This window comes from Dryobates pubescens, chromosome 11, assembly GCF_014839835.1.
Source record: "Dryobates pubescens isolate bDryPub1 chromosome 11, bDryPub1.pri, whole genome shotgun sequence".
In the NCBI taxonomy this organism is placed as follows: domain Eukaryota; kingdom Metazoa; phylum Chordata; class Aves; order Piciformes; family Picidae; genus Dryobates; species Dryobates pubescens.
Window position 1 is genome coordinate 36,826,132 of NC_071622.1, and position 16,364 is coordinate 36,842,495.

Here is a 16,364-nt window from a genome sequence, read left to right on the forward strand (position 1 = left end):
CTCTCTGGAGATATTCAAAACACACCTGGATGTGTTCCTGTGTGACCTGCTCTAGGTGACCCTGCTCTGGCAGGGGAGTTGGACTGGATGATCTCTCAAAGTCCCTTCCAACCCCTAACATTCTGTGATTCTGTGATTGTTCACCCCTGTGCCTTGTGTGTTGTGCACAGCTACCCAGCAGCCACAATACAGAATTACCCTCTGCTGAGCACAGATGAGCATCTAAAGCTGTTCACATCAATTAGTTCAGAGCTAGGGTAGTGGCTCTGCTATTCCTGTGACTGCCACCTGGACATGCCTATAGACACTACGTTTCAGAGGGAGAATAGGTGTAAAGATGAACTCAGAGCTTAGCTTAGATTTAAGCAGAGTTTAAACCAAAGACTGCTCAGTCTTAGCTTATCAGCTGTCAGGTTCCCTCTGAGCCTAGTGAATGCCCTGGTCACATTTCCATGGATTTGATAAAGCTTGCTTTCAAGTTAAGTAGCCTTGCTACAGATCTAACCACTGCCCCAGGCCGTTGGCATGCAGATGCAGGTTGCTAGCACTTGCAGGTTTTATGCTGTGAAGGCATTTCAGGCAGGTATTTGTTGCAAATTCTTGCTATACCAATTGCAGTGATTAGGTGCTAGCCTCAGAGCTGTGTCTGTATGTATGAATCACTAGTTCTAGCTAACCTAAACACCACTTCGAAGCTTTAGTGAAATGAATGCTTGTCTAACGAAAGACACACTGAGATTTGCAGTTAAAGATTTGTTTTAGGCCACAATTAGTAATGTGTGGTTGTGTTTAACAGTCTTTGGATTTCATTTCTCCACTCACTTTGAGTAGAAGCAGGCTACAAGGAGAGGCTGAGGGAGCTGGGATTGTTTAGCCTGGAGAAGAGGAGGCTCAAGGGAGACCTTATTGCTCTCTACAACTACCTGAAAGGGTATTGTAGCCAGGAGGGAGTTGGTCTCTTCTCCCAGGCAACCAGCACCAGAACAAGAGGACACAGTCTCAAGCTGCAGCAGGGGAAGTTTAAGCTTGAGGTGAGGAGAAAGTTCTTCACTGAGAGAGTCATTCATCATTGGAATGTGCTGCCCAGGGAGGTGGTGGAGTCACCATCCCTGGAGGTGTTCAAGACGGGACTGGATGTGGCACTTGGTGCCATGGTTTAGTCATGAGGTCTGTGGTGGCAGGTTGGACTTCATGATGTTTGAGGTCTCTTCCAACCTTGGTGATACTGTGATACTGTAATAAGCAGTACTTCTTGATATCAGGAGGTAAGCCCTTATGTTTCAACAGGCTCTAGAAGTTTTGATGGCATTTCCCTGACCAAGAGGTGTTAGTGAAGGTCAGACTCAGGCAAGGAGACACTTGGAGCACTTAGCTTGCTGAAAGACAGCTGGTACCTAGTGTTTGTAGCCACAGATGTAGTTGAGTAACTACCATTTAATTTACCTGGCAATGTCCTTTTGTTGGATCATTTTATGACCAACTCTTTCATCCACATAAAGTCAAATTTCCTTCCTACTAATTTACCAGCATGGAAGAACTGCAGTCCCACTCCAGGGTAATGCTGGTAGGGGCTTAGTTAATCTGCCCTGGTAATCTTCTTCTTTTCCAACCTTCTGTCCATCTCTCCCTGTTTCTCACAAGGCTCATGGGTGCCACTATTCCTTCACATAAGCTTCTGGCAGAGCTCAAACCCTTTGGTTGGTCAGACTCACAACCTGGATGTTAATTTCATGTTTTAATAGCTCTTAACATTCCCACAGCCTTGAGGACCAGTTATCATCTTCACACTCTTTATCATGTCATTATTTTAATTTGATTGGTTCTGTGATCCTCATTCTACCTCTGGCAGCTGGGCTGGGAGTGTGCTGAGCTCACAGGTCCCATTCTGCTTACACATACCTTGGTCATAGCTATGGCTGAAAAGACCTTTTAATACCCATGATGGGCCTGCCACTGTTCACCTGAAGTACAGGGCAGTTAAGCAGGGTGTCTAAGGTTAGCTTCATAAAAATAGTATCATGGTAATAATAACAACAACAACAAAAGTCAGTCAAGCCTGCATGTTTCTGTATGCATCCAAATCTGGATTCTCAAACTTTCCTCACTGAGCCATTGCCTAACTTCTGAGGCTTGTAATGACCCCAGTGAATCTTTCTTCTCACCAGGAAACCCCCTAGGCATGTTCAGAAACAGACCTGAGCTGTTGAAGTCTTTACAGTGTCAGATAACCACATGCATAGCTGAACTCTGCTGGGATGAGAGACTGGGAGCCTCCCTCACTGCTGTGCGTGTGGATGTTGATCCAGATCACATCAGCTGGGCCTCTCTCCTTGCCTCTTGCTCCTGAGGACGCTGAGCTGTAATTTTGGGTGAGGCTGCTGCCCAGAAGGCAGAAATGACAGCACCTGGTGCTGTTACAATTAAATCTTGTTGTTAGGTCTAGTCCCCAGTGGCTTTGTGAAAGCTCTCCTTTTCTCCCATAAAAAACAAAAACAGGAAAGTCCATGAGGCAGGACTTCTGTCTCTAGTAGTAGAATTATAGTAATAGTATCAGTCAGGGTTGGAAGGGACCACAAGGATCATCTAGTTCCAACCCCCCTGCCATGGGCAGGGACACCCCACACCAGATCAGGCTGCCCAGAGCCTCATCCAGTCTGGTCTTAAACACCTCCAGGGACGGTGCCCCAACCACCTCCCTGAACAACCCATTCCAGGGCTTCACCACTCTCATGGGGAAGAACTTCCTCCTCATGTCCAGCCTGAATTTCCCCACCTCCAGCTTCATTCCATTCCCCCTAGTCCTGTCACTATCTGATATCCTGAGCAGTCCCTCCCCAGCCTTCTTGTAGGCCCCCTTCAGATACTGGAAGGCCACAATTCGGTCACCTCAGAGCCTTCTCTTCTCCAGACTCTCCAAGAGTTCACAAAGTGAGAGCTGGGGGAATAAGGGAGTCAGTGATGCTTCCCAGTGCATTTCATTCTGTGATGACAACAATACTCAGAAAAAGAGTAGTCACATCAGAAACCCAATGGCACAGTGTGCTAATTTAAGACCGTGCTCTTCCTCTTCTCTTGCCCACTCTGGCATTCTCTGATCTTATTTATTGTGGTTATGGATCACCTCCTCCCCATGTGTGTTGTATCATAGAATCAATAAGGTTGGAAAATACCTCAAAGATTATCAAGTCCAACCTGTCACCCAAGACCTCATGACTACTAGACCATGGTACCAAGTGTCATGTCCAATCCCTCTTGAACACCTCCAGGGACAGTGACTCCACCACCTCAGTAAGAACAGCAGGAGCCATACCTACGGGATGCACAGAAGTGGGCTAGGAAGGTTTTCATGGCAAGGCCACAAGCTGTACCTGCTGAGCAGCCTGAACACAAGCTATTGCTGTAGGGCACTGTACCTGTCTTTTGTCACCCTTGATGATTCAAGTCATTTAGGCCGTGGAAGATAGAAGTGTACCCAGGTATAATTAAATTCTACCTTAAATACCCAATTTACATCAGACTACATGTCTGGATTGGTTTGTCCAAGCCTGCATTCCACTGGTAGGTTCAAACTGCAAAGAGACTTTACATGCAGGGTGCAGAGGGAAGTGGGTAAGGCTTTTACTCTTCAAAAAGGAGTAAGCCACTGGGGTAGTTTAATGACCTTTACATTGTTCAAACAGAGCTGGAAATTATTTTTTCTCCCCACAAATAACAATAATAAGGAATTGCTGGGAAAGGTTCCTGGGGGAGGGTTTTACAATTCTAAGCTCTTTTTCCTGGAGCACAAAACTTGAATTTTCAGACTAGCAAAAGCTTCAACAGGAGCACTCCCCTCCTTAACATCAGCCTCTTGTTTTCATGGTTACCAAACAAATGTACACCTTCTAGATCGAAACTGCACTACTGCCACGGAGGAGAACAACATCTCCTGACACCTTTTAGAGTGATTCCTGAAAACAGAACCCATTTTGGCTAAAGTTACTGGCAAAAATCGATTCCTGATGGGTCTGGCCTACTATTAAAGAAATAATAATTCTGTTCAAAAAGAAAATTGCATCTACAGTTTGCTTCATCTTTGAGCATGCTGCTGAATCTGAACACAGGCTCAGCATAGAATTGTCAGGGTTGGAAGGGACCTCAAGGATCAGCCAGTTCCAACCCCACTACCATGGGCAGGGACACCTCACACTACATCAGGTTGCCCAGAGCCACATCCAGCCTGGCCTTAAAAACCTCCAGGGATGAGGCTTCCACCACCTCCCTGGGCAACCTGTGCCAGTGTCTCACCACCCTCATGGGGAACAACTTCTTCCTCACAGCCAATCTGAATCTACCCACTTCTAGTTTTTTTCCATCACCCTCAGTCCTATCACTCCCTGCCATGCTAAAAAGTCCCTCCCCAACTTTCTTGTAGCCCCTTTCAGATACTGGAAGGCCCCAGTAAAGTCTCATGGGAGCCTTCTCTTCTCCAGACTGAACAACCCTAACTCTCTCAGTCTGTCCCCACAGCAGAGCAGCTCCAGCCCCCTGATCATCCTCATCGCCCTTCTCTGGACACCTTCCAGCATGTCCAGATCTTTCCTAGAGGCTCTAGAACTGGGCACAGTACTCCAGGTGTGGTCTCATGAGAGCAGAATCACCTCCCTGACCCTGCTGGCCACACTTCTCTTGCTGCAGCCCAGCCTCTGGTTGGCTCTCTGGGCTGCAAGTGCACACTGCTGGCTCATGTTGACCTTCTCACCCACCCGCACCCCCCAAGTGCTTTTCTTCAGGGCTGCTCTCCAGCCAGTCACTGCCCAGCCTATACCAGCAATATTCCATACCTGGAGATCTTCAGTGGGAAGGATCTACAGGAATTTTGATGGATCCTTTGTGAGGAGAAAATTGCTTTACTTGTTTTAAAGCAGAAAATGGGTATGAGGTAAAGTAAGTGCTGAGCCCCACGTCCCTCCTGTGAATCCACAGCAGAGCTGTGAGGACAGCCCAGGTTTCTTGACGCTCCAGGCTTGCACCTTGGCTGTGAGCTCCTGAAGTAACAATGATAGTTAATATGTAGTTAACTGTAGTTGTAAATAACATGTGAGATTACTTGTTCACAGATGCTTTTGTTAGAGCATCTTTAGTTTAGATGCTTTACAGTTAGAGCACCTGCAGCGTTAAGAAAGTAGGTTACACAGCTGCAGGGCTGTGGTGCTGGCAGTGTGCTTCCCACAAGTCTGGGGGCTGTTCACTGAGCAGGCAGTGGAACCAGGTCCTTGGGAATGAGGCAGGAAGTGGGAACAATGGACACCAAGAATCCAGATTAGAACTGCCTTTGTGGGTAGCACTCAGTACTTCCATAAGTGAAAGGGGGGAAAAAAGTTCACCTGCAGGGCATGAGTGTGAATTTTTCAAACCAGTGAGATATTAACAACAAGCAAGGGTTGAAGAGCTGGCAGGATGCTGTAATCTACATGGCAGCATAAAAAATAATTATTGCAGACTGTCACTTGTGCCACAGAAACAACAAACCTCCCCCAGCAAAATGAAAGAGAAAAGAAAAGCAACCCAAACCCACACAAACAAAAACATTTCTTAATCCACTCTGAAACCATAAAAGGCAACACACTCCCCACATGTCAAAACCCCGTAGCTCCTACCTGATGCATCAAAAGCAGTGTGCCCAGCAGATCCAGAGAGGGGATTCTGCCACTTTGCTCTGCTCTGCTGAGACCTCACCTGCAGTGCTGCATCCAGCCCTGGAGCCCTTGACACAGAAGGACATGGACCTGATGGAAAGGGTCCAGGCAATGGCCATGAAAATGATCAGGGGGTTGGAGCAGCTCTGCTACGAGAACAGGCTGACACAGCTGGGGGTGTTCAGCATGGAGAAGAGAAGGCTCTGGGAAGACCTTCCAGTACCTGCAGAAGGCTGCAGAGAGACTGTTCCCAAAGTCCTGCAGTGACAGGACGAGGGGCAGTAGCTTCAAACTATAGCAGAGCAGGTTGAGATTGGACGTGAGGAACAAGTTCTGCACCAGGAGGGTGGTGGAACACTGGAACAGGTTGCCCAGGGAGGTGGTTAGGACCCATCCCTGTAGCTATTGAAGGTGAGGCTGGACAGGGCTCTGGGCAGCCTGATCTACTTGAGGATGTCCCTGCTGACTGTGGGGGGTTGGACTGGATGAGTTTTGGAGGTTCCTTCCAACCCAGACCATTCCATGATTCTGTGAGTACAGGAGTCCAAAACTAGCCCTACACACAAATGAGTGTTCCTACAGTAGGTTTTTGATGGTGGTGGTTTCCTTTCAGTCTCCCAGGACCTGTATTGGGCTTTCACTGAACATGTCTGTTCAGTTTCCCCTTCACTGGAATCATCCTATGCTCCATTTCCCTTATTTCTGAAAGGGCCTTCAGGTTGCTCTAGCAGTCAGATTTGTAGTCTCATGATGAGGCTTTGTCTGACACTGTCACTACAGCTTCTTCTGCTGCCCCCTGTTTGTTTTCTGCATTTCTGTGCTATTGAATTGTGTTTATTGTTTCTTCTGCTGCCTTTGTGAAAGATTTATTATTTTTTCTCCCTTTGTTTCTAGAACTTCTTAAGGCTGGTTTTTGTAAAGTTTCCACGTACTGTAGCTTGCTGTGGCACTTTGTTGTTGTCGGTATTCAAGTCCAGCTTGCATAACAACACAGCATTTGGGCATCTTATCATCAACTGAGAACAGGCAAGGAAAATCAGAATACCTACCAAACACACAGATTGCAATCCCTCTGGCTGCTTTCTCCACTTGGTGAACCTTGGAAAACTTATCCTAATGCCAGAATTTGCTTTGCTTAGCAAGGTAGAAACTTGCTAAGTATGGTCCACATCAAGGAACTTTCTGCTGACGTACCTTTGGCTTCAATTAGAATAGAATAGAAAGAGAACAAAATAGAAATAGAAATAGAAATAGAAAAGAAATAGAATAGAATAGACCAGACCAGGTTGGAAGAGACCTTCGAGATCGAGTCCAACCCATCATCGAACACCACCTAATCAACTAAACCATGGCATCAAGCACCCCATCCAGTCTCCTCCTAAACACCTTCAGTGCTGGTGACTCCACCACCTCCATGGGCAGCCCATTCCAATGGGCAATAACTCTCTCTATGAAGAATTTCTTCCTAACATCCAGCCTAAACCTCTCCTGGCATAGCTTGAGACTGTGTCCTCTTGTTCTGGTGCTGGTTGCTTGAGAGAAGAGCCCAACCCCTGCCTCTCTACAACCTCCCTTCAGGTAGTTGTAGAGAGCAATAAGGTCTCCCCTGAGCCTCCTCTTCTCCAGGCTAAGCATCCCCAGCTCCCTCAGCCTCTCCTCATAGGGCTTGTGCTCCAAACCCCTTACCAGCTTTGTTGCCCTTAAAGGAGGAGTTCTGTCAGATCTGTGGATTGTCTTCACTGTTCACCAAAGCAGAGTGAGGTTGATTTATACTCCTCCTTTTTCTTGATAGGGGAATTAAGGGATTTGCTTGGGGCTCTTTTGGTTTTAAATGAAATCTTATTTGGAAACAGGCAAGCAAGCTTTTTCTTAAGTCCCTTCTATGAGAGCACTAGCTTCTTTTCAATTGAATTCAAGTTAATTTCCTACTTCCTCTCTTCCATGCTTTCCTTCTCTTTTTTTTAATCCCCTCTCCTTTTCCTTTTCCTTTCTTAAAATATCAGGAGCAGCTGTTCAAATTTCCATGGCTTTCCTGGCAAACCTCAGAGATACCTTCTGAGCTTCCATACCTTAACAGGCTGAACAGTTACTTTTTGTTCCCAAACATTAAATAACCACTCAAATGAAGTATTCATCAGCAAAAGCTGAGTTTTAGCAGCCCAGCAAAACCACAAACAAATGACTGCTTTTAGGCCCACACAGAAAATACCTTGTTTTTCCCCCTGTATTGTTAAAAAGCAGGCCTCTTTGCTTACACCAATATACAGAAATCATGCAGTTAACTCAGCTTGGGTCAGTTTTGTCTTTGCCTCTACCATGTGTTCCCTTATTCTTACCTCCATTTGTTTAGCACTGTGGAGAAAGGAGCTGTACCGGGAATAACAAGGCTTGAGCTGTGCCCTAAACATACTCCAGGAGGTAGCTCTGCAGCTGGCAAGCAGCACAGTTCACACATGTGCATCCCCCTGGGCAGCAGTGAGCATTCCCACACCACAGCCTCAAAAAGCTGGGCAGTTTTCTGGTTCTTGTGCAGGTGGCAAAGGCCAATCTCTGTGGAAGTAGTTCAGGAGAGAGCAGCAGGTGCTGACAGTTTCTCATGCCAAGCAATTCTCACACTAGTTTTCCTCCTCTTTCTCTGCTGGGTTTATGTTGTCCTGCCTTTGCCTGCTTTCCTTTGGGAAGGTAGGCAGTACTCAGGTTCATTAAAGGCATGCAGCAAATGCATGTTGACATATTTATGAGGAAAACTGCAAGCTTTCTGCCTTGCTCCTTTTTGTTTTAACCAGTGGCCTGACCTTTAAAGCCAGTGAAGCTGTGAGCTGTGCTTTCAGTGTTGGAGCTGGTTAAATGTCACTCTGCTACAGTGCTGCATTCACCAACTCCAAAGCAGCTTTTATCAGCAGCAGTGCCATGTGCCAGTGTTCCCAGTGTGCCTGACTGCTGGCTTAGCCCGTTTGCTTTCAGCAGTTGGAGAAAATATCTGAAACAAAAGGCAAGAACTGTTCTATTCTTCAATGAAAGTGATTAACATGAAATTAGATTTAGAGACAGGGTTGCCAAGTATAAATATTGTATTCAGATCCTTTACTTTTAAACCTCCATTAATAGACAGGTTGATTAGTTTGTTGGGCTGTTTAAAAGACTGACAGCATTGAGATGGTAGAGGGTTTTGGTATGTAGGATTTAGTTTATAGCTCTGAAGCCAGGCAGGCAGTGAACCAATGTAACAGGTGGACACTTCTTTGCAGTAGTGGCTGAAGGAAATGGCTCCTGGAACAATCCTTTACAGCTTGTTGGCAGCAGAGTTGCATAGCCCAGTGACCAAGAAAGTCCAGCTCTAGAGGTCACAAAGGTGACACAAAAATGGTCTTTGGCTTTTCCCCCGCCTTTGCTGCTGCCTCACCAAGGAAAGCTTAACCAAATAAACTGAGAGTTCTTTGCAGACATCTCTCATGCAATGCAAATAACCCTGCAGGCAGCCTTGTAGGTAAAGCCGATAGGTGTTAGGAAAGGCTTACCCTGAGCAGCTGGTTGACCTTGGAGAGGCTCTGGTCCCTTCTTGCCCAATAGGTACCTGCTGCTTCTCCACAGCGTTCTGATGATTGCAACTGGAGTCCCTGAGAGATACTTGTGTTCTGATGGAGGGAGAGAACAAAAGCTTTGATCTTTTCAAGGTGGAAGGCATCAATCATTCTCCAAAATTTACTTTTGAATGGTGTTCTAAAATTCAGTACAGGACAGCTTATCTTCTCTCACAGCTTAAGGAAGGCTGTAGATTATTCAGTTCCTTCCCACCAACAAGTTCTCATCTTGACAGGGGCTGAACAGCAGCATTTCTAGATCAGAGGTTCCACAAGGTTTCCTCTCTATAATGTGTATTCTTGTTTACTCACAGTTTTCCTCTATCCCTTAATGAGTGCATGAAGCTGGATTCCAAGCAGCAGGAATGCTGGTCTCCCTTCCCATTGACAGGGTGAGAGGGAATAAGTAGGACTGGTCAGGCTAGATTTTTGGAGGGGAATTGCAACTCTAACACAAGAGCAGCTACACCAGTTCTAGGTACAGTGTGCCTCTAGACACACTGAAGGTTAGCTGAAGGCTCCTTTTTAATCACCACAAAGACTGATCAGTAGTTCTGACTTAGAGATCACGACCCCAGATTCAGGCAGGGATCTAGTTATCTGTTGTAGCAGGTTTATTACAGAGTCTTTTTCAGGGGACAATTCCTAAACCCAAGCATGTTAGAAAAGCAACATCTGCAGAGTATTTTACAGGAATTCTGCATGCAGAGATCCTTTAAAGCCACATCTGCTTTGCCTTGTTTGGACTTGTCTGTGTGGAAGGGGAGAGATCAGAGGGCATGAGCTGTGATCAGATCCTGGTGTTTTAGAGGTGCCTAGTCCATCCTTGTCCTCTTTCTCTGCATGCAAGTACTTTTCCATGAATCAAAGGGCATCTGAGAAGCAGCTTACAAGTTACAAAATTAGTAGGAGGTATAAATTAGTGCATGATATCAAAACCTGGATGGAAGAAAGGTATATTATTGCTTTTCTGGTTTGCACCTCAGCAAAGTACTAACAGCAACTCACTGTGGCCTTCAGAACTACATCCACCTTCACAAACAAACCCATTCACTGCTATCTCATTACCTGATCTTCTGTGAGGGCACTTAGTTTGGAATTCATTCTAGCATTTATCTCTGTGTGTGCATCCAGACACAAGAATACCAAGTGCCAAACCAGCTGGAGCCACTAGCCAAGTTTAGTGAAGGGAGGAAGGAGGATGAAGTGCATCAGAGGCTTGATAGAGACCATGGCTGTAGCAATTCAGCTTTGTATAAAGTCTCTTCTACACCTCTCAACTTCTGAGCTGAGGTGAATGTTAGAATGTCTACCCAACCTAATCAGATGGTTAGCTTTCTGTGTCAGATTGTGGAGAGCAAGAGACCTCACTCCTTGCCTTAGACACTTGGGTTGAGCTTCCATAGGAGACGGAAGCTAGAAGAGCAGAGTGGAGAGCCAGTACAAGTCTGGGAAGGGGATAGGTAGAAGGCTGCCTGGAAACAGGGATGCACAGGGAGATGAATATCAGAGATCACAAAGAAAACCAGGGAAGAGAAGGTGGGTGGGAAACATCTCAGAGGGTACAGAGGAGTACAGAGAAACAGTGAAATGGAAAACACTGAGGTAAGGTCTGTAATGGAACAGAAAAAAAGATCAGGGGAGCAGTGGAGATGAGGCAATGTTTGCACCCCAGTTAGCAGTACTAAAGGAAAGGGAAAGACAAATTACTGGTTAGCAGTGGTGCACCTTTTTATCTGTTCACTTGAAGGTGAATTTTTAATCTGAAATCAGTAGTCTGGCTGAATATTCAACTCAACAACAAAAAAGGAAGTAAAAAATAACTTTTTTGAACTCTTTTGCCAATTGTTATGCACTTGTCTGAAACAAATCAGGTTTTGCAGCAGAAACCCTGGTCAGTTTTGCCTGCAGACACAGGAGAACACTGCAAATTGCTTCCTACATCTATGTTTGCACTACAGTGAAAAAAATACCACTAGGGAAAAAAAAAAAGATACCTAAAGATGCCTTAATTTAGGTCTCAGTGGCTCTGTTTCAATAGCACAATCAACATCAGTGCAAACTAATCATACTTACTGAGAAACAGGACAGTGAGTGGCTTGGGAGCAGCCCTGAAGAAGAGGAATTGCGGGTGCTGGTGGGCGAGAAGCTCAAGAGGAGCCAGCAGTGAGCACTTGCAGCCCAGAGAGCAAATCAGAGCCTGGGCCACAGCAAGAGAAGTGTGGCCAGCAGGATGAGAGAGGTGATTCTCCCCCTCTACACTGCTCTCATGAGACCATACCTGGAGCACTGTGTCCAGTTCTGGAGCCCCTATTACAGGAAGGATCTGGAGAGGCTGGAGAAGGGCCACAAGGATGATTAGAGGGCTGGAGCTCCTCTGCTATGAGGACAGACTGAGGTCAGTCTGGAGAAGAGAAGGCTCCCATGAGACCTTATTGTGGCCTCCCAGTATCCTAAGGAGGCTACAAGAAAGTTGGGGAGGGACTTTTTAGGATGCCAGGTAGTGATAGGACTAGGGGGAATGGATCCAAACTAGAGGAGGGTGATTTAGATTAGACATTAGGAAGAAGTTCTTCCCCATGAGGCTGGTGAGACACTGGCACAGCTCAAGGAGGTGGTGGAAGGCTCATCCATGGAAGTTTTTAAGGGCAGGCTGGATGTGGCTCTGAGCAACCTGATGTAGTGTGAGGTGTTCCTGCCCATGGCAGAAGGGTTGGAATTGCATGATCCTGAGGTCCCTTCCAACCCTGACAGCTCTGTAATTCTGTGAAAATGCATGGTTTAGTTCACAGGTATGGAAAAGTTTCTTTGGAATGCTAAAAGGAGTTGGTTTATGTCCTTGCTTGCCAAGCAAAACAGATAAAACCTAGATCTTCATTCTCAGCAGATTGTAGAGGGAATGGGATTTTCAAGTCCCAGCGTGGATTTAGTTGAAATCAGGTTCAGCAGGAGGTTTGAAGCCATAGTGTGTTGCTCTGATTTCAAAAACCTAGTATGTAAAGATGACTTGTTCATCTTCTCTGCTTCTCAGCTGTAGAATTGCTACTATGGAAGAGTGGCACCCTTGCAATTTTGTCACACAAGCATTTGTGGCTGCCGACACCCCAGCATTTGGAGTTTCAAACACTGCACAGCATGTGGTTTGTTGAGGGACTGTCAGAAAATGTTAGCAAGTCTGGCATGAGTAAATAGCTCACTTCACATCAACAATCAGATCAGAATAGTTCTGCTTTCTGTTGATTCTGTTAAGAAAGCACTGCAGTATGGTCATCACAACCCCAAGCTGGATTTCTGAGGCCATCTTAAAGGCATAGGAAAGTCTATAGGTGAGAGTGTTTGAAAATCTAACTCCAAAGCTGCTGCTGCTTTTAGCTGAGGCCAAGGTGTCATTATTGTTAGCCAGTTTATCAGTGGGATCCTGTCACCAAGCAGGGGAAAAAAAATTCTGAAATAATGGCTGTAGCCCTGAAACAGAAGCTCTGATATTCTCTCCCCCTCCTCCCAGTATAATATCTTTCCCAAGCTGCTGAACTTGGAACAAGGCAATATGAGTTTATAGGATATGGGGCCATGATTTGATGGAAGTACTCTTTATTTCCACGTTACCCCCAGCAGTGCAGAAGAGTGCTGATTAGATGGCAGTAGTTAAGTTTAGTGAGAAATTCCTTGCCAGAAATCAGTCTTGATACTCAACATACCCTGGCTTAAACCTCTTAAGCAATCTGGTTTTCAGTTTACCAAGGTCTAAAACAGGAACACCACTTTCTTGTTATGTTAACAGTGATGAGTGTATTTCACAGAATCACAGAATCACCAAGGTTGGAAGAGACCTCAAAGATCATCAAGTCCAACTTGTCACCACAGACGCCATCACTAAACCATGGCACCAAGTGCTACGTCCAGTCCCCTCTTGAACACCTCCAGGGATGGTGACTCCACCACCTCCCTGGGCAGCACATTCCAGTGGCGAACGACTCTCTCAGTGAAGAACTTTCTCCTCACCTCCAGCCTAAACTTCCCCTGGTGCAGCTTGAGACTGTGTCCTCTTGTTCTGGTGCTGGTTGCTTGAGAGAAGAGACCAACTCCCTCCTGGCTACAACCACCCTTCAGGTAGTTGTGGAGAGCAATATGGTCTCCCCTGAGCCTCCTCTTCTCCAGGCCAAACAACCCCAGCTCCCTCAGCCTCTCCTTGTAGGGCTTGTGCTCGAGGCCTCTCCCCAGCCTTGTTGCCCTTCTCTGGACACATCTAAGAGTCTCAATGTCCTTCTTAAACTGACGGGCCCCAAACTGGACACAGGATTCAAGGTGTGGCCTAACCAGTGCAGAGTACAGGGGCACAATGACCTCCCTGCTCCTGCTGGCCACGCTATTCTTGATGCAGGCCAGGATGCCCTTGGCCTTCTTGGCCCCCTGGGCACACTGCTGGCTCATGTTTAGGTGTCTGTCAATCAGCACCCCCAGGTCCCTTTCTGTTTGGCAGCTCTCCAGCCACTCTGACCCCAGCCTCTAGCTCTGCCTGGGGTTGTTGTGGCCAAAGTGCAGCACCCAGCTCTTGGATTTGTTGAACGCCATCCTGCTGGACTCTGCCCATCTGTCCAGTCGGTTGAGGTCCCTCTGCAGAGCCCTTCATACAACACTTACCATAACAAGAGAAATGACTTCCAAAGATACTTAGAAAACAGAAGAGGCAAGTGAACATGATAAAAAAGGGGGGAGGGCCACACCTTGAGTCCTGTGTCCAGTTCTGGGCCCCTCAGTTTAAGAAGGACATTGAGACACTTGAATGTGTCCAGAGAAGGCCAACGAGGCTGGGGAGAAGCCTTGAGCACAGCCCTACGAGGAGAGGCTGAGGGGGCTGGGGTTGCTTAGCCTGGAGAAGGGGAGGCTCAGGGGAGACCTTCTTGCTCTCTACAACTACCTGAAGGGTGGTTGTAGCGAGGAGGGAGTTGGTCTCTTCTCTCAAGCAACCAGCACCAGAACAAGAGGACACAGTCTCAGGCTGTGCCAGGGGAAGTTGAGGCTGGAGGTGAGGAGAAAGTTCACTGAGAGTTGTTAGCCATTGGAATGTGCTGCCCAGGGAGGTGGTGGAGTCACCATCCCTGGAGGTGTTCAAGAGGGGATTGAATGTGGCACTTGGTGCTATGGTTTAGCCATGGGGTCTGTGGTGGCAGGTTGGACTCGATGATCTTTGAGGTCTCTTCCAACCTTGGTGATTCTGTGAATATGCACACTTACAATTCTTTGCTCATCTTTTACTCTTCCAAAATGTCTCCTCTCTTTCAGATACTGTGCAATGGGCCAGGAACATGTGTTCCTGTCTGTATAGCTGCTCTCCTCCTTGGGCTTCTCAGAATAAAGAGAGCAGTCATTGTGTACGTGGAGAGCATCTGCCGTGTGGAAACTTTATCCTTGTCTGGAAAGATTCTCTACTACTTGTCAGATTATTTCATTGTTCAGTGGCCTGAGCTGAAGGAAAAATACCCCAGGTCAGTGTATCTTGGTCGAATAGTGTAACCCCAGGGGAGTTTTCCCTCAAATAAACTCTGTGAGCTCCTGACTGCAGAAATGCATTCAGGTAGTGGTTTATTTCCACTGTGAAGAAATCAGGCTGGTGCCTGATTATTGAGACAGTAATAAAGATATGCCCACACTGAAGTACATTTTCATGTAGCTGTCTTTATCCATCCTGCAGGTCTGTTCCCCAAGAGCCTACAATGGCCTTAGGTCTGTGCTCTCTCTCTCTCTTTTCATCTAGTTTTCCTGCTCTGTGAATGGCAATTTTTGTCTACAAATAAATATGGGGATTTGTATGAGTGTAACATTTCCTGTAAGGAAACTTTGTGTGGTTTTCCAAATGGTAAGAAACAAAGTCTTGTTCTGGCACAACAGGCTTTATTTCTTGTATGCTAGCAGTGAATCCTTAGAGAATAAAGGAAACAGTTATAGTAAGTTGGCTTCATGACAGGTTGTCCTGCACAGCCTTCTAAAACCCCCAAGGCATTAAACCAGCATGATTTTTGCTCTGGGCTTGTCAGAGCTGTCCTTATAATCTGTAGTGCATGTTTGGAAAGTTGCTGCTCATTTCTTAAGATAAATTAAAAGGTGGTAAGTGTCATGCTGCCAGCAGAGTACTTACAGACTGACAAAGCACTTGGTTCAAAGCTCACAAGCAAAATCCTTGGTGAGCTCACATCACAGAGAGCAAACTGCCACTGAGGAAAACTCAAGTGGTTCAGTCTCTAATATAGAGAAAAGGAGAAAGTGTTACTATCAGTAATAATAATATTATAGTAATATAAGACTATAGTAATAATATATAACAATATAATGATGTTGGAAACAATAATAAAAACAACAACAAGAAGTGTTACTATCAGTAATAATATAAGGTGCATTCAGAGGAGTCTGTCCAACAGATCCAGGGAGGTTCTCCTCCTCCTCTACTCTGCCCTACTGAGAGCTCACCTGGAATACTGCATCCACTTCTGGGCTCCCCAGTTCAGGAGAGACAGGGATCTGCTGGAGAGAGTCCAATGGAGGCTACAAGGATGCTGAAGGGACTGGAGCACTGCCTGGTGAGGAGAGGCTGAGAGCCCTGGGGCTGTTTAGTCTGGAGAGAAGACAACTTGAGAGGGGATCTGATCAATGTCTATCAATATCTGAGGGCTGGGGGTCTGGAAGGGAAGGACAGAGACAGCCTCTGCTCGCTTGTGCCCTGTGACAGGACAAGGGGCAATGGATGGAAACTGCAGCACAGGAGGTTCCACCTCAACATGAGGAAGAACTTCTTCACTGTAAGGGTCCCAGAGTACTGGAACAGGCTGCCCAGAGAGGTTGTGAAGTCTCCTCCTCTGGAGCCTTTCCAGCCCTGTCTGGATGTGTTCTTGTGTGACTTGTGCTAGATTCTGTGGTCCTGCTCTGGCAGAGGGTTGGACTAGAAGATCTCCAGAGGTCCCTTCCAACCCCAAACATCCTGTGATCCTGTGATCCTGTAACAGGAGAAGGACCAGAGGTTCCCTCTCTTTTCCTGGTGCAGTGAATGTGACTTTCAGTACATCCTGATTTCTCATTTAAGGACCTCCCTTCCAGCCATACAATAGGCGCT

The 16,364-nt window shown here is 46.4% G+C and overlaps 1 protein-coding gene across 1 annotated transcript in view; it reads left to right on the plus strand.

The window, feature by feature from the left end:
- ALG14 (ALG14 UDP-N-acetylglucosaminyltransferase subunit) overlaps positions 1 to 15,166 on the plus strand; it is a 30,961-nt gene extending 15,795 nt beyond the window's left edge. Inside the window, exon 4 of the mRNA XM_054165363.1 lies at positions 14,543 to 15,166. Coding sequence (XP_054021338.1) covers positions 14,543 to 14,773 — 231 coding nt within the window. The 3' untranslated portion in view covers positions 14,774 to 15,166. The remainder of the gene's footprint in view (positions 1 to 14,542) is intronic.
- The last annotated feature ends 1,198 nt before the right edge of the window (positions 15,167 to 16,364 follow it).